Source organism: Mastomys coucha, unplaced genomic scaffold (assembly GCF_008632895.1).
Source record: "Mastomys coucha isolate ucsf_1 unplaced genomic scaffold, UCSF_Mcou_1 pScaffold22, whole genome shotgun sequence".
NCBI classification, from domain to species: domain Eukaryota; kingdom Metazoa; phylum Chordata; class Mammalia; order Rodentia; family Muridae; genus Mastomys; species Mastomys coucha.
In genome coordinates, this window is record NW_022196905.1 from 222,378,458 (window position 1) to 222,401,299 (window position 22,842).

Consider the following 22,842-nt stretch of genomic DNA (forward strand, 5'->3'; position numbering starts at 1 on the left):
CACTTGGCATGGGGGACAAGATCTTTCTGGGTCCCTCTGCCCCTCTCATCCTGTCACTCCACCTCTCCGTGCATTCGTCTGGCCCATGGCTGGGGTAGCAGACTGTTTATGAACCTAGAGAGCTGCTTCTTGCGCTTCCACATCCAAGTTCGAGCAGGTCTTGCTCAGAGCCATTGCGTCTGTCCTTTTTCTTGGGTTGCGAGTGAGGTAAAGTGGCAGAGCACCCTCCTGGCCTGCCCTGAGGTCTGGGTTCCTTGGAAGGCCCCTCAATAAATGGTCGTTTCACAACTGCGGTTCTGTTGTTCACCCAGTCCCTGGGGCTGGTTTGAAGCTGAGGTCGAAATGAATAGCCAAGGCTCATTCCACTGAATTTGGTTGGACAGTCAGAAGAATTGCACAGATTGGGGTAATGCCATCTAGCAATAGGTGACAGCTAATGATTTGGTTTGCTTAAGACAGATGGATTCTATGCATACCAAGGGCTTACCCAGAGGGAGGTATATTTCCTCCCCCTGATGCCCCCCTCCACCCCCCACTCCTAAACATGCAGAATTTTTCCAGCCAGGGAAAAAAAGTGATTCTATATTTGAAATTATTTCAGAAAGGTCCTTGGGCCCTATCCCCTAGGACTTCCATGTCTTAAAGTGGTGTCACTCCAAGCCAAAGCTATACTGCAGATGAGAACCCTTTCCAGTTACCCAAAAAGGAGGCTCTGATTGCTCTGCCCTTCTCAGTGTCTGAGTCCCCAGAATGCCACTGAAGAAGCCCAAGAACGTTCTGCCCCTCCCTCCCCCCTTCAACCAGCAGAGCTCAGCCCAGCGGAGCAGCCTTAAGAGGCCTGGCATTTCATGGATGGGTGGGAGACAGAGAAGCAAGTGCTTGTAGTTGAGGGCTTGATGACAGAGGAGCAGGTGGGTAGTGCCCAAAAAGGTCTTGGGCTTGAGCTTGGAAGGCCTGGGCAGAAGGAAAAGGGCCAGCCCCCTTGGCAGGTGAGGCCCGCCAGGAGGTAGATGGTACCAGCCGTCTGAGTACAGCAGTGGCCCCTTTGAAAGTTGAGCACAGTGCTAGGAAAGCTTTAAGCATATCAGACACATACAACAGGAACTGAGCCACAGAGGAGGAATGATCCCAAGAAGAAGATCAGAGTGTGGGTTGGCCAGCTGCTCAGGAGTCAGTCAGTACACATGAACCCCATGCTTCCGGGAGGGCTTGGTTAAATGGTCTCCATAGACATACTTAACTTGGATTGTAATGCGATGTCTGTCCAAATGAGCCATCTGAGTTTGACACAGATGACAGCAGGCAGGCAGAATTCACACCCAGATCTGTCTACAAGCACACCTCCTGGACCCCAGAATGTCTCAACTCATACATTCTTTGGTTTGTTTTGGTTTTTTAAAGACAGGATCTCACTATATAGCTCCTCCTAGCCTGGAACTTGAAATGTAGACCAGGCTGGCCTCAAACTCTCAGAGATCTGCCTGACTCAGCTTCTCAAATGGTAGTGAATTAAAGGCATTCACTTCAACGCATTGGCAGGAGTTAAACCGCAGTCATATTTTATTAAAATGATAAACCCCATAATAGTATATATTGACACTACCAGCAACCCAAGAGGCTGAGGCAAAAGGATTGCTTAAGCTCCCCAAATCAAAGGCTAGCTTGGGTAACAGCAAAGCCTTGTATCAAAATACAAAACCCTGTGTCCTATAGGATGGCCCTCAGGTAATGATGTTTGCCGCAAAGCTTGCTAGTTTGAATTGTCTTCCTGGGGCCTACATGGTGGAGGGAGAGAACTGACTCCTCCAAGTTGCCCTCTGACCTACACAAGAGTGTGTGTACACACTTAATAAATGTATAGAAACATTTAAAAAATAAAAGAGGGACAATGCTTCAAACCTATAACAAGCAAGGGAGGGCCTGTGACGCAGAAGGACCTGAGTTTGAGGCCAACCTGGGCCACAAAGGAGACAGCCTTTAAAAGAAATAATAAACACTTTACTCATTTCTCTCCATAGGTCCTAAGCTATTCCTGCCTGAGATTGCTAGACCCGTTGTAGTCTCTTGGACAGCTTAGCCAAGAGAGACTTAAATTTTGAGATAGTCTGGGCAATTTAAGGAGAAGCTATCCAAAATAAAAGGTAAATAAGAACTGGAGGCCCTTGCATAGCATGTACAAGGCCCTAGGTTCAACTCCTACCTAGTACCACACGGCATCTATATGTATATAACTGGGTGTTAAAACATCCTCAGAGGCCGGGCGGTGGTGGTGCACGCCTTTAATCCCAGCATTTGGGAGGCAGAGGCAGGTGGGTTTCTGAGTTCAAGGCCAGCCTGGTCTACAGAGTGAGTTCCAGGGCTACACAGAGAAATCCTGTCTTGGGGAAAAAAAACAAAACAAAACAAAACATCCTCAGAATAACTTTGTGTTCTGCCCCAGAGACCCAGTCAGACTTTGGCGACATCCCTCCACCTCTGGAGAGGAACAGGGTGAGAAAGAAAGTCTCTGTTGCCTGGGAAACTGCTATGTAGAGGAAGAGGTAAAGCCAGGTACTCTATTACAAGCAAGACAGGGCAGTAGCCACACCAGCCTGCAGAGGGCACCTGCACTTCATCTGCCACACATCTGCCCCACTGAGGCCAGGAAGATGCCCCGCACTGCCATTGAAATGCCCAGGTGGGGCAGGGTTTGCTGTGTCCCTGACCAAGAAAGAGGGCAAGAATCTAGAAGCAAAACAGTGTAGAATAAGGTAAGGGGAGACTCACCCTTAAATGACATAGATGTTGACGGGGCCAGGGTGAGAAGCCTAGAGGACAGAAGGAAAGGTCAAACCTCAGGAGGCTCCCGGCACTAACAGCCAAGTGGGGCTCCGAGCTCAGCTAGTCCATACCCCAGGGAGCTCACCCACAGGGAGAGTGGCAGGCATGGTAAGAGGGAGCCCCGAAGACAAACTGATCCAGTCACTGAGGGAAGACATCCTCAGGACATTTCTAGATGGAAAGAATTGTTGCCTTCTGACATCCTATAGCAGCTCAAAAGGGTCAAACCCTTGCTTTCATCGGCAGTTGTATGGGTGCCCAAGAGGGTCTTCCCAGGCACCTTTGCCTTTTGCCCAGTCAGGCCAACAGAAGTTTGAAGGGTTCTATCTGCCCCTCCCCTGCACCCATTAGTCTGCAGGTTGAGTTTCTCTTCCTGTTCCCACCCTATTATTCCCTGCCTCCCTCTATAGGCAGGGCTCCCCCCAGGACTGGCAGCCAAACTGGTGCAGCAGATCTTATGAGGCTTCCCAGCCACCGTAGTGCTAGTGCCCTGAGAAAGACTGAGTGATGGCTTCCAGCTCCAACGATGGTGAGGCTGAACCCTGTTGTTATAGCAACTTCCTAGACACTGTCTGCCCCTTAAGACAGGGAGGGGCTGTGATGGGGGCTTAGAGGAGCAGGTGGAGAAAAGGAGTCTATGGACCCTTGAGTATACCTGGAAACCCCTCCATTCCTAAAATCCTGGGCTAGAGAACCTGAGAAAGAAGAACAGAGGGATGAATGGTCCATTTCAGACCAAAGCAGATGGTCTACCTGGAGTGGGGCTCCCGCTCAGACAGGGGATGGAGTAGTTCCACCCAGCTTTGGGATTCAGCCCAGAATAAAGATAGGTCCACCTTAGACCAGGGTACAGTAGAGCTTGCTTGATACGCTGAAGCCTGCCTGGAGACAGAGTGAACCTAGTGTTGCGGGGGGGTCCCCTCAAACTGGGGATATAGTGCAGTGCACTCTTGCCTGCTGCTGGGACCTCATATCTGAATCCAAGGTGATCTCCATGTCTTGCTATGGCTTTCCTAGAGGTGTCTGGAGTTTTCGCAGCACATCAAATTCAGAGAGTGGAGGCTGGTGACACCCTTCCCGTCCAAATGAGAGAAGTGGGCAGGGCTGCAGGTTCCATGGGCTAGCAGCTGCTGGGCTAAGCTCTTTGTCCACTTCCTGTTGGCAGCAGGGGTCCATGGGTGCCAGGTAGCCCCAGGAAGGCTGCTGTGGAGCTTTTAGCTTTGGGGAGCCTGGAAAGAAGGAAGATGATGATTAAAGCTACCTTCCCCTCCCCCACTCAAGTTTAGCCATTCATTTCCGGTTTGGACTTTCATGGCTGAGAACAGAGCCAAGCACAGGGCAAGGTTTGACAGAGGCCAAGGACATCCCAGGACTCCGTTCCTCTCTCCGCCCCTGCAGAGGAACAAGACAGAACCAGATGTGCCCATTTCTCTCAGGGGTAACAGGATTTGGGGGCTCTGTGTTGAGAAGAAACTCAGAGGAGAAGATAAAAGTGGTTTTTGCTACTGTTCTCCACCCTAGCCTTCCTTCCCAGCTGTTCTTTCAGCTAATTAACAAGCTCTGGGGCTTTCTTAACCCTCTGGAGAGGTGGTGCCTGGTGCGTGGGCCTGGGCCTTAACTCCTTCACCTCTGCCGGTGGGCAGTACTCTGGGTGCATGGACCTTGTGCAGACCGTTTCACTGGGGAGACATTCTGGGAGCCGTGAGCATCCTTGGAAAGGCAGGCCAACCAGAAAGACGCCCTCTAGAGAATCTTCCTACCTCTCACTGTCAAGGAGAGCCTCTGCAGACCTTGGCCAGCCTGGAGCAGGTGCCTTTAAATGTTTCCATGGCAACCAACTCCTTCCCCAAGCCCAGACCTTACCAAGAGGCACTTGTTGCTCCAGCAAAGAGGAGATTGCAGAGAGAACCCAGGGCCGCCTGGGATGGATCTGGGGTCTGAAAGTAGTGAGTGTGAGGACGATGTCACCTTCCAGCTGTGGCTACAGCTGTTCCTCTGGGCCCATCTGGCTGTCCGTTTCCTGGGTTACCTGCGCTGCACTTTCTGGGGACTAAAGCCTAAGTCAGCACCCTGAATCCTGGCTGGGAACTGATGAGCCCCAGTTTGCCCCATGATACCTAACCCCCATGGCATACCCTGCTGGGAAAGGCAGGCAGCAGGTGAGTGTGGGCTTCCTGGGTTAGATACTTGTTCTTGCTGTCCACCACCACCTCCTTTGCATGTTTGTTTTTTTGAGAGGCCTTGTTCTTGAGATCCTTCTGTCTTAGCCTCCCAATTCTGGGATTATAACCCAGTATATTCTTTCGTGTTGTCATGCTAGGGATAGAGCCTGCCTAGGCCTTGTGCATATTGACGTGTCACTGAACTACAGCTCCAGTCCCTTGTTCTGTCAATACAGGTTCTTGCTGTATATCCTAGGCTGCCCTTGAACTCAAAATCTTGCCTCAGATCTTGATACTTTTAAGTCTTTGGCACCACTCTAACCCTGCTCCTCTTGGCATTGTCCCCCCTTGTGTCGTGACCCCAAATGCCTAGGTATAGTGGCTTATATCCATCCCCATACTAGTGAATCTGAGGTGGAAAGACTGCTCTGAGTTCAAGGAAGGCCTGTGCTATATAGTGAGTTCCATGTTATACTGGGCTACAGTGTAAGATCCTATCTCAGAAAATCAAGAGAGGGGCTGCAAGCCTTTAATCCTAGCACTTGAAAGGCAGAGGCAGATAGATCTCTATGAGTTTGAGGCTAATCTGGAATCACTACATAGTGAGTTCCAGGAGAGCTAGGGATATGTAGAGAGAGACCCTGTCTCAAAAGAAAAACAAAAATCAAAAGAGACTATTAATCATATATCTCTAAAGGAACAGAACCGATAGAGTGAGTATTTATATGTGGGATTCCTTAGAGTGCCTATGGCCAGCCGTTTGGCTAGTTGTTTGGTCCCAAGACTGGATGTGTCGGCAGTCCCAATCTAGAGCTGGAGTTCTGGAAGATTCCTGAACAGCTGGGAGGCTTCAGTCTGCACTGGATGCTGAATACTGAAGAAGTAGGTTTTAGCACCAGCAAAGGAATGAGTGCTTCAGCAACAGGGCAGATGAACTCACCAGTGTAAGTGAGGGTGAGCGGGCAAGAGGCAGAGCTGCCTGCTTCCATGTTCTTTTATGTGGGCTGTTGCCAGGAGGTGTGGCCCAGATTCAGGGCTGGTCTTCTCACCTCAGATCATCCAGTTAAGAAAACCCCTCCTCACCCAACTGCTGGGGTTTAGCTGATTCCAGACATAGTTAAGTTGCCAATGAAGATGAAGACGAACCATTAGAGAGAATGGCTAGCATCTCTGTACCATAAACCTGGTGCTAGGCCACTGCTCCAGCTCCTTTGCCAGGGTGGAATTAGGACTCTCTCCCCACCAGAGAGAGTCATCATGGTTTTATCCCCATTTGTTCCGGTAGAAAACTGAGACCCAGAGAGATGAGTTGTCAAAAGACTCACAGCTCGTCACCATCAGGACAGAGAATCTGAGTTCCCACCCTGAAGTCCTGTCTCCCAGCTGCCTCTCAGTAGCCATACACACAGTGAACTGTCTTCAGGCCTCATTTTCCTGAGCTATTAAGTGGTTAAAACAGATGTAAAGAAGGTTGTCAGACGGATCAAATATGAGAATGAAATGGGCCTGGCAGTGTGGCACACGCCTTTAATCCCAGCACTTGGGAGGCAGAGGCAGGCGGATTTCTGGGTTTGAGGCCAGCCTGGTCTACAGAGTGAGTTCCAGGACAGCCAGGGCTACACAGAGAAACCCTGTCTCGAAAAACCAAAAATAAATAAATAAATAAGAATGAAATGGGTGTCCCAGCCAGTCACCAGGGACCCCTTCTACATTAGGAAATGAGATGCTGGCCTCAGAATGCTTCAGGTGCCTGGCAGGAGTGTGCCTGAAGAGAGGCACCCAGTGAAGCCACTCATGGGCAAGGACTCTCCCCTCAGCAACAGTGGGCACAGAGCCAACAGGGGCCAAGGTGACAGCTGAGCCCACCAAGGGCACCTGCTACACAGCCCTGCAGGCTTCCACTAGGGCCTCAACGAGGAGCAGCCAGATCACAGGCTATTAATACCTCAGCTGGCACAACCCTGGCCAAGGAATGTCTGTCAGTGCTGGGGAGAGTGGGTTGTGCTGGCTGGTGTGCCTCTCAGGCCTGCGTGTTCCCAAGTGCCCATGTACCCTCTTCGGGTCTTACCAGAATCTGATACCTGCCTCTGTAATCAGTGGGATGTCGGGCCCCAGCCCAATCAAAAGGCCCCAATTTAACTCTGGGATTCCTCAGAGACATAGGTAAAAGAGCAGCTTCTGGTTTGAAACATCTGTAGCCCACTTTCCACCAGAGTGGAAAACCTTGATGTGCCTTGAACAGGGACTCTTCACCTAACTTTCGTCTCTCTCCTTCAGTGAAAGAGTTCCTAGCCAAAGCCAAGGAAGACTTCCTGAAAAAATGGGAGAGCCCTTCTCAGGTGAGCACCTCAGAGTAAGCGGTACCCAGGCGATGGTCTCCAGCTTGGCCACCCAGCCCTGCCCCCATTCCCTTCTAACATGCCCACAGTGCCCCCTGCTTCTCATTGCTGGGCCCCCACCCACTGTACCCTTGCTCTCCGTGCAGCTGCCAGCAGCTCCTGGGCCCCAGGCCAGGGCCGGATCTGGCCCCTGCCACCCTGCCTGGAAGAATGTCCCCTGGGTCATCTCCACCCACTCCCCAGAGCCCCCTCTGCCGGTGACACAGGGGACTCCCCAGCTCAGAAAACTGCAGGGAGGTGCCCCTGACCCCTCCCATCCTTACCCACAGAATACAGCCCAGTTGGATCAGTTTGATAGAATCAAGACCCTTGGCACCGGCTCCTTTGGGCGAGTGATGCTTGTGAAGCACAAGGAGAGTGGGAACCACTATGCCATGAAGATCTTGGACAAGCAGAAGGTAAGATGACCAGCTGCCAGGCCTTCCCGTCTGCCTGCCATGCCAAGTCTACCACCATCTGCACTGCTTTTCTTCCCATTTATTTACCTCTCACAGCTGTCAGCGCCAAGGGCCCTACAAGAACATACGTGCAGTTAACTGTAAATTAGCAGTGCAGCCCTCCTCTGCACCTCAGGTTTTAGAAAGGTCCAGTGTCAACTTGGCCTTGCCACATGCAAAATACTGTGCTGAGTCCAGAGAGTGAAGGGATGGATGTGTGCAACTTTCCTTAAGCGCTGTAAGTGATCCACCAGTGGTTTACTGTCTACTGCCAGCGTGCGCTCAGAGGCAGAGCACTTGGCCAGCGTTCTCAGAGCCCTGGTTCTATCCTCGCCTTGGCAAAAGATGAAGAAAGTGGAATAAGGTATGGGGGTATGCAAATTGCTACACACGGGCCAGAGCTCTGCACTTTGCCATCTGTGCTCAGTAGTGTCTTGGAACCTGTCCCCATGGGTACTCAGCCACATTCATATCCCCCGATGCTCCATAATCCATCAGACCCAAAGGTGAAGAAGGTCCTGTGTCCCGTCCCCCAACCTGTCCATCCCTATGGTCAGTCTGCAGCTGGACAGAGATCAGGGTGGTCTGGAGAAAGCAAGGTTTACTCAGAAATGCAGGAATTCTTTTGTTGTTGTTTGTTTACCAGTTTGTTTGTATTTCAAGACAAAATTTTCTGTGTAGTACTCTGTAGCCCAGCTGGCCTCATACTTACAGAGGTCCTCCTGCCTTTGCTCCCAAGTGCTGGGTTTAAAGGCACATGCTACCACTGTCTGGCCTGCATAGAAATTCTTTTAAAAACTTTTTAGCTGGGCAGTGGTGGCGCAGGCCTTTAATCTCAGCACTTGGGAGGCAGAGGCAGGCGGATTTCTGAGTTCGAGGCCAGCCTGGTCTACAGAGTGAGTTCCAGGACAGCCAGGGTGACACAGAGAGACCCTGTCTTAAAAAAATCAAAAAAAAAAAAGACCACTGCCTGAGATTGAGGTTGTTCTCTGATCCCCACTCATGCACTCACACAAGCCCAGAAGATTCTTTTTTTTTTCTAAGACTTACTTATTTTATGTGAGTACACTATCGCTGTCTTCAGACACACCACAAGAGGGCATCAGCTCCCATTAGAGATGGTTGTGAGCCACCATGCTATTGCTGGGAATTGAACTCAGGACCTCTGGAAGAGTATCCAGTGCTCTTAACCTCTGAACCATCTCTCCAGCCCTGAAGATTTTCTTAAAAAAAAAAAAAAGGAGATGTCAAATGAATGAAGAAAATTCTCAATGTCTTCTTCTGTCCTCTACATGCATGTGCACACATGAATGCATATAAAGGTGCAGATACACACAAAATTACGTGGTGGAAGCTGGCCATGGCCACACACACCTGTAATCCCAGTGCTCAGGAGGCAGAGGCAGGCCAATCTCTGAGTTTGAGACTAATCTGGTCTCTAGACTGAATTCCAGGACAGCCAGGGCTTCATAGAGAAACTCTTTATCTTGAAAGAAAAAAAAAAAAAGCCAAACCAAACAAACAACAAAATAGTGTGGTGCAGCAGCATAGCTCTGAAGAGGTGAGGCGGAATCAGCATAAAGAATGAAGAGCATTCTTACGACGAGTTCACTGCCATCCTGGGCTATGTGAGGTCTGGTCTCAAAATAACAAAAAACTTTGTTTGGAAATGGGCTCTCACTATGTAGCCCAGATGGGCTTCAAATTTGAGATCCTCTTGCCCATGCTTCCAGAGTCTGGCGTTGACAGGCCTGTGCTGCCATATGTAGCTTTTCATAAAGACTGTGAGAGAGTCTTTGTGTGTACATGTGCATACCAGAGATCTTCACTGGGTCTCTTCTTCAGTCACTCTACACTATTATCATTTATTGTTATTATGATTACTGTTATTCGGTTCTTGAGACAGGGTTTCTCTGTGTGAACCTAATTGTCCTAGAATTCACTCTGAACCAGGCTGGTCTCAAACTCGAGAGATCTGCCTTCTGTAAAGGCATGTGCTTCTATGCCTGGGTCTCCACTTTATCTCACTGAACTTGGAGTGAGGCTGGCTGGCCAGCAAACACCAGGGATTCACCTGCCTGCCTGTGCCAGTGCCAGTGTTACAGATGGACGGCCACACCTGTACGTGGGTACTAGGGGCTGAACTCAGATCTATCCCCATGTCTGTGCAATAGTCACTTTGCCAGCTGAGCCATCCCCAACCCCTCTATAAAGATTTTTCTCAAAATTTTTTATGTGTGACTGTGCCTGTCTGTCTGTCTGTCTGTCTGCCTGTCTGTCTGTCTGTGCTTATGGGTATGTTTATAGGTATCCGTGGTGGCTAGAGTCATTGGCTCCCCCAGCATCATGGGTATTTGTGAGCCACCTGACATGGGTTCTGGGAATCAAACTCCAGTCTTCGGCAAGATGAGTTCACACATTTTTCCATCTGTCCAGACCTATGAAGATTTCTGACCCCTGTTTGATGCTGACAATGCTACGGAGCAGCACCACCAACAGAAACCCAGCACAAGTCACAGAATTTCTTTTACCAGAATTTATTACTGATTTTGTGTGGCACTGGAAATTAAATCTGGGCCTTTCACTACTAGATGCCTGCTCTACTACTGAACTACCCCCATAGCCTAGCAAGAAGGGTTTCCACATTTTCTAGTCATTCCATCAAAAAAGTATGAAGAAACAGGTGAAATTCTTTCTTTTTTCCTCCAGTTCCTGGGTATAGAACTCAAGGCCTCATACATGTTAAGCAAATGCTGCACTGGGGGCCTACACCCCCGGCCCTGGAATATATTTTAGTCATCTTTTCTAGTCAATCCCAGTCATGTCAATGCTACCAGTAAGTGTAAAGGGTGGGTGGTTTTGAGGCAAAAAGCAAAGTCTTTTTGATCAAAGCCCTAGTTTTAGACTGTGTAGCCAAGGATAACCTTAAACTCTTTCTGATCCTCCTGCCTCCGAAATGCTAGGATTTGTAGGCATGTATTTCCATGTCAGGCTTGATTGTTGTTGCTGCTGCTGCTGCTTGTGTTGATCGCATCTTTAATTGGGAGGTTAGTGAGAGTTGAGGTAGAAGTGTAGAGGCCAGAGGACAGCTTTCAGGAGTTGGTTTTCTTTTACCATGTGGGTTTTAGGAGTTGAACTCAGGACGCAAGACTTGGATCAAAGTTGAATGGCTTGTTTTTGAGACAAGGTCTTGATATGTAGTCTAGGCTGTCCTCCAGAAGTCTTTCTGAACGCCAGGATTAAGGTATGAACCACTGTGTCTACTGGAATATTTTGTGGGGTTTGTTTCCATGTTAAGTAGCTTTAATGTACTTTATTTTACTTTTGGTGTGTGTATATGTACGTATTGAAATAGGGCTGACATAGTCTGGGCTAGCACCTTTGTATAGCCTAGGCTAGCACCTTTGTATAGTCTAGGCTAGCACCTTTGTATAGTCTAGGCTAGCACCTTTGCATAGCCTAGGCTAGCACCTTTGTATAGTCTAGGCTAGCACCTTTGTATAGTCTAGGCTAGCACCTTTGTATAGTCTAGGCTAGCACCTTTGTATAGTCTAGGCTAGGCTAGCGCCTTTGTCTAGCCAGATTTGTTCTTAAAGTCCAGATCCTATGCCTCAGTCTTTCAAGTATGCACCAAACCCAGGTCATCTTATACTTACAAAGGCATGGAAAGGCAAGGAGAGGTATAGAAGCTGAAAGATGCCCTGTCATGGCATTCCAAATGTGCTTCAAAGTGCTGGGATGGGAAGGGGCTAGCAACACAGCTCAGCTGCCAAGCCTGACAACCTGAATTTGACCTCCAGGATTCACTTGGTGAAAGGGAGACAGACTTCCTCAGCTTGTTCTCTGACTTCCATGTGTGTGCCTCATCATGCACAGGCTGCCCCGACATAAATTTAAATAAATACAAGGTTTTCAAAGGACTGGGAATGCTGCTCAGTGATAGAGAGTTGGTCTAGCACATGAAAGAACCTGGTTTTCAAGCTCAGTTCCACACAAGATAGAAAATACTTGCCTAGAAAAAGGGAAGCTGATTTCTAAGCCTCCATGCCTTTTGGTGCCTCTCTGGTGTCAGCTGAGTCTCCTCCTCTTGCAGGCAGCCTTCTCTGGTTCCCTTACTTTCCAGATTTTGCCAGGTGCTTCATCTGGGCACCTATAGGCTCCAGGCTTCCTCCCCACAGCTCTGATCCTCTGGTCTTTGGGGCTCCTGTGCCCACATCGTCTGCTTGGATCTGTGTGGACCTTCGGCTCTCAGCACTCAGCCACACTGTGGTTATCTGCATTGTTTTGACTGAAGAAATGGTCCCCAATCCTGTGTTCCTGGTTCTGACCCTCTCATGCCTCTCCTCTCTCTCAGGTGGTGAAGCTGAAGCAGATTGAGCACACTCTGAATGAGAAACGCATTCTGCAGGCCGTCAGCTTCCCGTTCCTGGTCAAACTTGAATTCTCTTTCAAGGTAAGGGCCACAGCCAGGACTTAGATAGAGGGTGGAGGGTAGATCCCAGCCCACTGCTGGGCACAGCTTCCAGCTCTCCAGGCCTGGGGCTACCTGCTTTCAAGGAAGAAGATCCTTAGAGGAGGAATGCCAGAAACAGGTGGACTAGGCCCAGGACACCTCTAGTTCACCTCTTCAGTTAGCCAGCTGGTAGGTTGGTGACCTTGGGTACATTACCCATCCTGAACGACCTCCCTCAGACTCACCACCCTGACTCATCCCAGGAGTATAAACTGAAACTAGACAACCAGGGAGCTGCATCACCCTGCAGGAGCGGCACCAACCACACTGGGCCTTGCTCTTTTCATCATGCTGTGAGGTCATAAGAGTGCAGAGTTCTTGCAGGTGCATAAGAGCGCGTGGGAACACCACTCAGGTCATCAGAGCCTGGCTCCAGAACTCCCTGTGTAGAAGCCATCCAGCGATTCTTAGTTCCTGTTTCCTTTTGTTTTGCTTGCTTGTTTGTTCTTTTGAGACTGAGTCTCACTGTATACTGAATTCTAGGCTGTCCTAAAATTCATGATCCTCCTGCCTTCACTTTCTGAGTGCTAAGATCACAGGTGTTTATCATCATGCCCTATCAATTTTTATATTGTTTGTTTTTTTTTTTTTTTTTTCGGTTTTTCGAGACAGGGTTTCTCTGTGTATCCCTGGCTGTCCTAGAACTCACTCTGTAGACCAGGCTGGCCTCGAACTCAGAAATCCACCTGCCTCTGCCTCCCAAGTGCTGGGATTAAAGGCATGTGCCACCACTGCCCGGCTTTGTTTTATTTCTTATGGTGTTAGGGATGGAACCCAGGGCTTTGTATGCAGTAGACAAGTACTCTACAATTGAGTCACATACTGTAAAAATCTTTTGTTCTTTGGGTTGTGAGCCTGTAAGAGTTGAGCGGCCTATAATGCTCTCTGTTTTGTTTTTAGCAGAGCTTAGGTTTTCTTCTTCTATAACCCAGGCTGCCCTCCTCAGGGTCTTTGCCCGCCTCAGTAGCTGAGACTCTAGCTGTGTGCTGTCATATCCCACATGTTTTTGTTTTGGGTCCTGCAAGCTTTGTCCTCTGTCTTGCCTGTCTAGCAAATGATGGCACTGAGGCTTGACAGTAGTTCCTGCAGAACTGTCGATGGCCACGTCTTCACTTTCTCCCCTTGTGAGGGCAGAAAAATGGCTGCCTCTTCCTGCTCCCAAAGAAAATGCGGTGCTTGAAACATGGACAACTGGGAAGATAGTTGTCACCGAGGTTTCAATACTTGTCCCCCCAAGCCACCATGGTCTTCAGCTGGGGCCCAGTGCCTGGGGACAGCTGACTCCCTTTGTCTCCCGCAGGACAACTCAAACTTGTACATGGTCATGGAGTATGTGGCTGGTGGAGAGATGTTCTCCCACTTACGGCGGATTGGAAGGTTCAGGTAAGCAGTCCCCATCCCTGCCTCCCTAGGGGCCACCAAACCATCCACCGACATGGAGGAGTCCAGTGTGCTTAGAAATGGAAAGTGAGCTCTGGGTGCCGGTGGGATTTTATGTACGTGTGTGTATGCTCTTTGTAGCTGTGTAGCCAAAGCTGGTCTTGGGCTCACAATCCTCCTGGTCTTGCCTCCTGAGTGCTGATGTGACAGGTGACTGGCATCATATTCAGCCCCTGTGGGGTTTGTTCCTGTTATGCTAAGCAATTTGTGATGTTTCAGTCAGCCAAGTTGAGTGACCAGTCATGATGACTTAGGGGTCAAAATTTGAATTGGCGTGACCTGGGGTGGAGCTCAGTACCATTTTACAAACTCTAGCACAGAAAGGAAAAAAGAAATGAGGTCACACTCTGTAGCCCAGGTTAGCCTTCAGCTTGTAGTCTGACTCCTCCCTCAGCTTCTAGAGCTGCAGGGGCACACCACTACAGCTAGCAAGAGTTTTTAACTAGTGGATATTTCTATGTAGTTTTAAGTTATGTAGTATGTTACTTGACAAACATGTATCTATATATGGGATTGTTGTTGTTGTTGTTGTTGTTGTTGTGTTTGTTCTTTTTTTTTCAGGGGGTGCGGTTTGTTTTTTGAGACATGTTTTTGCTGTGTAACCTTAGCTGTCCTGAAACTCAGTGTTTAGATCAGGCTGGCCTCAAACTCAAAGATCCGACTGCTTCTGCTGGAATCGAAGGTGTGCTCACCAACACCCAGCTAAATAAATAAATATATCTATGTATATTAAAGTCCAAACATCTTGTCGAGTGTGGTGGTGCACACCTCTAATCCCAACACTCAAGATGTTGGAGGCAGGCCTGTCAGGAGTTTGAGACTAGCTTAGACTGCTTTGAAAGCTGCTGTGTCAAAACCAAGCAACCAACTTCAAAGCAGAATCAGACCAGAGGTCTCTGCGGCCTTGTGGGACTCTCCCGAGGAGAGTCAGAGAGGGGCGATCTTTCCTTTTCTGTCTCTATCTTTCTGATGGTGGCTGGACTGGGGTTCAGTTTTCCTGGGACTCTATGCTTCCCTTTCCCCTAAAGCTCCCAGCCCTTCCATGTTACTGCCTGCCACCCTGTGACTGTCCTCTGACAGCCCACATTTGACTTCCCCTTTCCCCTCAGTTGTCTCTGGGAGCCTGCTGAGAGCCACAGCTCACCCCCTTCCCCCACGCTGGGGTTTCTCTTTTAAACTCAGCGAATTGTCTTCTTATGAACTTGAGCTTTGCCTAACTTACAAACACAAACCAACAAGACCTATAGTCCTTGATGACCAAACCCGTAAGGTGTTCAGGGTTGTTTGTTTTGTTCTATATAACTTTGGTTGGCCTGTAGCTTACCATGTAGACCAGGTTGGCCTAGAACTCATAGACCTCTGTCTGGGATGCTTGGGCTCAAGGTATACATACTACGCCATCATGCCTGGCAAGGGAGTTTTTGTTTTGACATTTGTATGTGCTCTGGTGACTTTATTCCAAACCTTGGATTATCAGACACAATTCCCTTACTTAAATGGCTTTCCTGAATAAGCTTCCTCCTCAGCAATGCTCCTGTCCCTCCCTTCCAGGCCAAGTCTGTTCTTCTCTGAGTTTGGGATAGAATTTTACAGCTTAAAGTGGGCCGGGGGGCAGGGGGACTAGATTGTTGTTGTTGTTGTTTGTTTGTTTCATTTTTGGCACAGGGTCTCACTTTGTAGCCCAGGCTAGCCCTTAGACATATGCTAGTACTTCTGCCTCTGCTTTTCAGAGTGCTGCAGTGATAGATACGTGCTACTCTGTCAGGCCCCCCAGTTTTTGCAATAGAGTTCGGGTCTCTGTCAGGCTGTGCTTGGAATCTTGGGCTCATGGAGCCTTGGTACCTCAGCCTCCCACATAGCTGGGACCCCGGTACATGGTATTCCCAGCTTTTCTTTAGTCTACATTTTGATTAGCTAGACATAGGGTGTCTTGCTCTGTGGATACACAGACACTCATGTTGGACCACTTGGGGATGTGGTCATGTTCACCCACACATCCCCTCCCGGCTTGTCCCCGCAGCGAGCCCCATGCCCGTTTCTACGCGGCACAGATCGTCCTGACCTTTGAGTATCTGCACTCCCTGGACCTCATCTACCGGGACCTGAAGCCCGAGAACCTTCTCATCGACCAGCAGGGCTATATTCAGGTGCCCGAGGCTGGGGGAGGGCACTTGAGGGCACAGCTGCAGCCTGCAGTCCTTCTCTCTACCACCTGCTCATCTGCTCATTCTTGTGCCTACAGGTGACAGACTTCGGTTTTGCCAAGCGTGTGAAAGGCCGTACTTGGACCTTGTGTGGGACCCCTGAGTACTTGGCCCCCGAGATTATCCTGAGCAAAGTAGGCACCTCACCAGCCTGCCCCACCCCTGAGGCCTACTCTACCTCACTAGCCCGCCCTGCCCCTGAGGAGTCATCCCCCTCTTCACCTTCTTGACTCATCGAATGGCCCCCCATCTTGCTCTAGGGCTACAACAAAGCTGTGGACTGGTGGGCTCTCGGGGTCCTCATCTACGAGATGGCTGCTGGTTACCCGCCCTTCTTCGCTGACCAGCCTATCCAGATCTATGAGAAAATCGTCTCTGGGAAGGTGAGGCCAGGATATGGAGTTCAGCTCTGGAAGCAATCAAAGCATCCTGCCACATGTCCTCACAAGGCTGTCACAGACCTGTTGTCTTAACACTGGAGCCTGAGGCAGAAGGATCTTAAGTTTGAGTCCAGTTTGGGCCACATAGAGACTGTCAGGATAGCTTGGGCTAAATAAATAGTAATTCAGAAAAATCAAGGACAGGGGTAGATGGCTCAGCTATAGAGCAGCAGCCCTGAATCTACCATGAAGGGGATGGGGGTGTGGCTCAGTGGTAGAGCAGTAGTCTAGCATGTATACTCCAGCAACACACACACACACACACACACATACACACACACACACACACATACATACACACACATACACACACACACACACACACACACACACACACACACACACACACATACCACTGCTTTGGAGAATCTATTTCACAACTGACAGGACTGAATTCCCAAGCATGTCAGGAAGCTGATCCACATCAGAACTCAGACTACAGAAAGTGCTGCCCTGACACCAGACCAGAAAAACAAACCCATTTGGTTCCCAGGTGTTGACCCCAGCCATACCAGCAAGCCTCACCCTGCTGTGGGCAAGACATACAGCTCTATATTCTTCCAGATGGCATCTCCTTACTTAGTGTGGCATGGCAGTACAGACCTAAAACTTCTGTACTCTTCAGAAGTCCAAGGCAGAGAATTGCCACGAGTGCCAGACCAGCCTGGGCTACAGACAAGGGTAAAACCTTGTCTCGTGATAAAGACAAAACCCAAGAGTACCTTTCAGGAAGACCACTTTTGTCCTTACCATCCATTAGCCCTGGCTCAGCCTCTAGCCTTACCTTGCAGGAGAGGTGAGGATACTGAAGTGCAGAAAGGGGGTGTGACTGGTCTAAGATTGCACCATGGGAAGCAAGTAGAAGCCTCAGTGGTGGGTAGGGAGTGGTGCTGAGGATCACAGCCCTGCCTTCAGCGGCCTGACTTAGCAGGGGAGCCTGGCTGTCAGCCTGCCTTCAGCATCTTTGACATCAGCCACTGGCTGGCTCCAAGTCTCCATATGTGGTTCAAGCAAGTGTGGGCACTGCCGCTCCCCAAGCCCCAATCCTGTGACAAACTATTTGGCAAAACTGAGACAAAGTCACGTAGACTTCCTGAGCCTTGTTTCATCCATCTGCCTGTCTGGGAGGCTGGAAGGAGGCACTGCCCTGTGCTGTGGTTCTCAGGGCTGGGCACACACTCACCTAGGAGCTGGTATGAGTGCCTCCCATCAGACAGAAAGACAGCCATGTGCTTTTCTTCTTCTTTCTTCTTTTTTTTTTTTTTCCTTTTTCTTTAACTTTTTCTGTCTCATTGTTTTTTTTGAGCCAGGTTCTCACTTTGTAGCCCTGGGTAGTCTAGATTTTACTATGAACACCAGGCAAACTCACAGAGATCTGCCTGCCTTTGTCTCTACTGGGATTAAATGAGTCTTAGTAAGTGTTTTTTCCCCTAGCATTCAGAAAACTGAGGCAGGAGGATTGTTGTAAGGAGAGGGAAACAGATTTTGCAGCCTGTTATGGAATATCACTCAGAAAAAACACAAAATGAAAAAAATTGAAATGCCCAAGATGGTAACCAAGAGGGTACGAAAAACTCCATAGAAAATTCTGAGGAAGAAAGGAGGGCATTTTGTTGTTGTATTGAAAACAGTCCCAGGTTGGACTCTCAGTTCCATACAAAATCAAGGTTACCCTTGAACTCTGGGTCCTGACACTGCCTCCCAAGTCCTGGATGGACAGGCATGCATACCACACATGGCTGAGTACAATCTCCTTTGTAGCAATTTACAGTTCTCACGGGCCCTGACTGTTATCTTGTCACACCGAACCCTGGGATATCTGCTCCATGTCATTGAGGCCAGTAACAGGCCTGGAGAGGTTAAGGGCCCTGGCCAAGGTCACACAGCATGGAGAAGGCTCAGCAGGGACCAGCTGGGTTTTTTGGTCTTTGTTTCTTACCTTTTGCTTTCTTGCTAGCTTGCATTCCCTTTCTTCACTTCCTCCTTCCTCTTTCTTTTCTTCCTCACCCTGGCTTGTTGTTCCCTTCAGTTTTCTTACATCTCTTCATTGTGTTTGTGGCACTGAGGCAGTGTTTGTGAGTCAAGGACAGGGGTCAGGAGTCAGCTCTCTCCTGCCTGTGGGGCTTGGGTAGCAAACTTAGATTATTAGGCTCAGCAACAAGTACCTCTACCTGCTGAGCCATTTCACTAGCCCTTTTGTGCTGTTTGTATGTTTGTTTGTTTGTTTGATTAACTGATTGGCTGATTGACTGATTGATTGATTTATAACAGGGTCTCAGTGTGTAGCCCTGGCCCTCAGCCTTCCTGCATTAGCCTTGCAAGTGCAGGAGTAGACAGGTTTCTGCCTCCACCTCTGGTCCCTAGAAGCTAGCTCTTATGGGTGTAAATGCAGAGGCTGCGTGCAAGGATGTGTCGGAGCCTCTGAGGTGCATGACTGGAAGAACTGTACAAGCTATTTTATCCTGACTGAGGAGCTCTTCTAATTTCAGAAGCCCTCAGACCCCATTCAGGAGCTTCGGGAAGAACCCCAGCTCAGGGTACCTCACAGGTTGTTGACAGACCTGAGACAGAAGCTCCCTACACTTCTGTTCCCTGTGATCTTGGGGTAGTAGATTCTCAGGCCTTATCCAGATTCCCAAGCCAACAAGTTCAAGAGGGCACTCAACAATGTTTTTTGTTTGCATGGCAACTGGAGCCTAAAGGCAGAGGCCTATGTATGCTGGGCTGCTAACCTGCCCCACAGCCATCTCTGTTTATATTTTTACCTACTTTATTTTTTAACTATCTAAATATTTATGTGTCTGTATGTACGTGTGTACACATGAGTACAGTATCCTTGGAGGCCAAAAGCATTAGATCCCCTAGGAATGGAGTTATAGGTGGTTATAGGCCAAATGTAGGTACTAGGAATGAAACCCAGGACCTTTGCAAAAACAGAACCATCTGTTGGCCCAGCAATTAGGGTTTTTTTGTTTGTTTGTTTGTTTGTTTGAGACAAGGTCTTATTACGTAGCCTTGCCTGGTCTTGCCATACAGATCAAGCTGGCCATAAACTCACATCACAGAGATCCACCTGCCTTTGCCTCAATCGATGCTGGGATTATCCGTGTGTGCCACCACACTCCAACAAGTCATCTTTTTGTTGTTTTTTTGAGTGGTTTTTTTTTTCCCCCGAGACAGGGTTTGTTTGTATAGTCCTGGCTGTCCTGGAACTCCCTCTGTAAACCAGACTGGCCTCAAACTCACACACATCCACCTGCCTTGGCCTCCTGAGTGCTGGGATTAAAGGCATGGGCTACCACTGCCCAACCCACAAGCCATTTTAACAGATTCTCCCTATAGACCTATTAGATAGAACGGGTGCCATTCTGCCAGAGTGTAGTGGTGCATATCTGTAGCTCTAGCACTCAGGAGCCTAGGAGACAGGATATGTGTTTAAGTCCAGTTTGAACTACACATTAAGATCCTATCTCACCCAGTATAGTGGTACACACATTTAATCCCAGAACTTGGTGAGAGGACAGGTGCATCTCTGAGTTCAAGACCAGCCTGGTCTACAGAGAGTTACAAGACAGCCAGGGCTGCACAGAGAAACCTATCTGGGATGTGTCAGAGGAGGGGGCGGGAATTAGGTCAAAAATGGAAGAGGCGGCATTCTGAACCCCAAAGTCTACACACAGCACCCCACTCTATCTACACCCCTTCTAGGTGCGGTTCCCATCTCACTTCAGCTCTGACTTGAAGGACCTACTACGGAACCTTCTGCAGGTGGATCTCACCAAGCGCTTTGGGAACCTCAAGAACGGGGTCAATGACATCAAGAACCACAAGTGGTTTGCCACGACTGACTGGATTGCCATCTATCAGAGAAAGGTGGGCTTCTTTTTCTCATGCCCAAAGTTGAAAAGGCAAGGACTTATGGATAGGATAATATAGACAGCCATGAAGTTCTCCCATTAAGTTGAGAACTAAACAACAGAAGGCTTCCTGGATGTAGTAAGGGACTATATAATACATGGGGGATGCTGGGCTCTTGTGGCCACTTTGTGGCCTTAGACAGGAAATACCTCTGGGAAGTGACTTACATTTGGTGAGTTGGATTGCAGAGAGGACACTACACCTTAATGTTGAGTTCAGGCCTGGGTCACAGCAAGTGTCATCTGAATATTAAGCAATTCATCTTTATTGTTGTAATGGTAAGGTCAGCTAATGCACTCTGGGTGGTTCTTGATCCCTGTCCAGGTGGAAGCTCCCTTCATACCAAAGTTTAAAGGCCCTGGGGACACGAGTAACTTTGACGACTATGAGGAGGAAGAGATCCGGGTCTCCATCAATGAGAAATGTGGCAAGGAGTTTACTGAGTTTTAGGGGTGTGCTTGTGCCCCATGGGTTTTCTTTCTTTTTTTTTTTCTTTTTCTTTCTATTTCTTTTCCGGTTGGGGGTGGGAGGGTTGGATCGAACAGCCAGAGGGCCCTAGAATTCCATGCATCTGATTTAACATCCACTCCACACCCCCAGGGTTAAGGAGAGCAGGAAAGCCAGAGACTGGGAAAGGGGCTACATCAGCTGCTCCCCCTCTCCCTTCTCCTCCACCCTTCCCTGCCTGTTTTCAATGAATTTCTTAGCTCCAGTCATACCCAATCTTGCTGGTGTATCCAGGGGCAGGGTACGGAAAGAGGGGTCCAAATTCAGCCTCCACCTGTACCCTGACACTGGATACTAAGGATGAACAGTAAAGCCAACCTTCCCTTCCGTGCAGCCCTACCTGAAAGGGAGATTTTATGACCTGTACAGAGGGCTGCTTGTCAGTGGGTTTGTTTTGTTTTTTTTTTTTTTTCATTTAAATTAAGTTCCACCAGTGCCTCCCACCCTCCAAGTTGTCCCACCCCTCCCAAACGCCCTCCCACTCCCTGAGTCCATTCTGATGAGACCCGGGTAGCCAACTGACTCTGTCAAGGAAGGAACTGGGCTTGGAATCTCGCCCTGAGCTGCTAGCCTCCCAGCCCCCCTTTCCAGTGGTCTCATGCCAATTGTTCTGTGCATCAGCCCCCTTAAGAAGCCCCTCCCCATCCTGGGCGCCTCACTTCTCGCTTAGCTGTCAGCTGTCCATCACCTCTTGCTGTGCGTGCGTCCCCACTCACGGCAACCCCAAGTCTGATTGTGCTTTTTCTCTCAATAGAAAGGTGGGGAGCTGCTGGGGAAATTACCCCATTTATCCCTGTGTTTATCCCTCTCGTAACTTCTCCCAAAAAGGAGGAGCTCTCAGGCCTGGGTGGGAGCCCCGGGTGGGCGAGGGGGGCCGTTCAACCTGTGTGCTTCGAAGGATGAGACTTCCTCTTGAACAGTGTGCTGTTGTAAACATATTTGAAAACTATTACCAATAAAGTTTTGTTTTAAAATAAAAGTGTCGCTGGTATTCCCGACTTCGATCACACCCTTAGGGTGTTGGAAAGGGAATTTCGGACCTCAATGTCCAGGCTCTGGAGACCCCAACCTCGGGACCTTGAAGAAACCAGGTTTAGCTGGAATTCCTGTACTTCCTCCGCCCCACCAGAGAAAAGAGGGGAGGGGTGGGTTGGGCAAACTGTCCTTTGACCCTGAGTTCGGGGGCCCTCAAATCTGCTCCCACCCCTACTTCTGTCTAGTCCGGGACGGAGAGGGCACTGGTGAGGGCCAGCCGGACCGGTTCTGCCAAACAGCAGCGCAGGATTAGCAGGATAGAAGGAGAAAAGGGGAGCCCCGCACGCCCCCCAAGCCCTCCTGTAAGCGCGGCAGGGCCACTGGTGAGGTCTTCGCCGCTCCCCAGGAGCGAGGCGCGTCGGGCCGCGGCGCGGCTAGTTCCCGGTAAGTGCGGTCCCGAGAGCGCTGCGCGCGGAGAGGCGTGGAGAGGGGGCTGGGCGCCGAGGACGTCTGGGTCCCGCGCCCAATGGCTGGAGGGCGGCCGAACGCCGCCCGCGCGCCCCGCCCGCCCTGTCCCCTCCCCCCTGGGCTCCCCTCCCCCTCCCCCTCCCGCCGCGCTCCCCGCCCCCGCTCCGGCGCCAACTCCACGGCGCCTCCTTAAAAAGCGCGCGGGAGTTGTAAGGGGGGGCCGGAGCGAGCCGGAGTGAGCTAGAGCGACGGGTACACGGGGCGGGCGGGGGCCCGGGCTCCACCTTAAAAGCGGGCGCGTGGGGGTGGGAGGGAGCGAGGAAGGCGGGCAGCGGGGGAGGGCGAGCAGGAAGGGGGGCCGGAGTGTCCCGGGCGCAGGGCGCGCGTGCGGCGGCGGCGGCGGGGAGGGGCCGGCCGCGCCGCGCTCCCCTCCTCCTTCCTCGCATCCCCGGCCCCGCGCGCGCCCAGCAGAAGCGGGGCTGTTGTGTGCGTGCGTGCGAGTGAGTGAGTGTGTGCATATTTTTTTCCTCTTTTCTTTCTCTCTCACTATTTTTTTTTC

General features: G+C 50.0%; 1 protein-coding gene across 2 annotated transcripts in view; it reads left to right on the forward strand.

The window, feature by feature from the left end:
- Positions 1–21,819, forward strand: part of Prkaca (protein kinase cAMP-activated catalytic subunit alpha) — a 22,567-nt gene extending 748 nt beyond the window's left edge. The window contains exons 1-10 of one of the 2 annotated variants that reach the window (XM_031340543.1): positions 3,129–3,349; positions 7,260–7,321; positions 7,651–7,779; positions 12,173–12,271; positions 13,632–13,714; positions 15,792–15,918; positions 16,014–16,109; positions 16,236–16,358; positions 20,124–20,288; positions 20,658–21,654. In XM_031340543.1, the coding sequence (XP_031196403.1) occupies positions 3,328–3,349; positions 7,260–7,321; positions 7,651–7,779; positions 12,173–12,271; positions 13,632–13,714; positions 15,792–15,918; positions 16,014–16,109; positions 16,236–16,358; positions 20,124–20,288; positions 20,658–20,783 (1,032 nt within the window). In that variant the 5' untranslated portion in view covers positions 3,129–3,327 and the 3' untranslated portion in view covers positions 20,784–21,654. Of the gene's footprint in view, positions 1–3,128; positions 3,350–7,259; positions 7,322–7,650; positions 7,780–12,172; positions 12,272–13,631; positions 13,715–15,791; positions 15,919–16,013; positions 16,110–16,235; positions 16,359–20,123; positions 20,289–20,657 lie in introns of those variants that run through there. The other variant, XM_031340542.1, reaches the window with a different exon arrangement.
- The last annotated feature ends 1,023 nt before the right edge of the window (positions 21,820–22,842 follow it).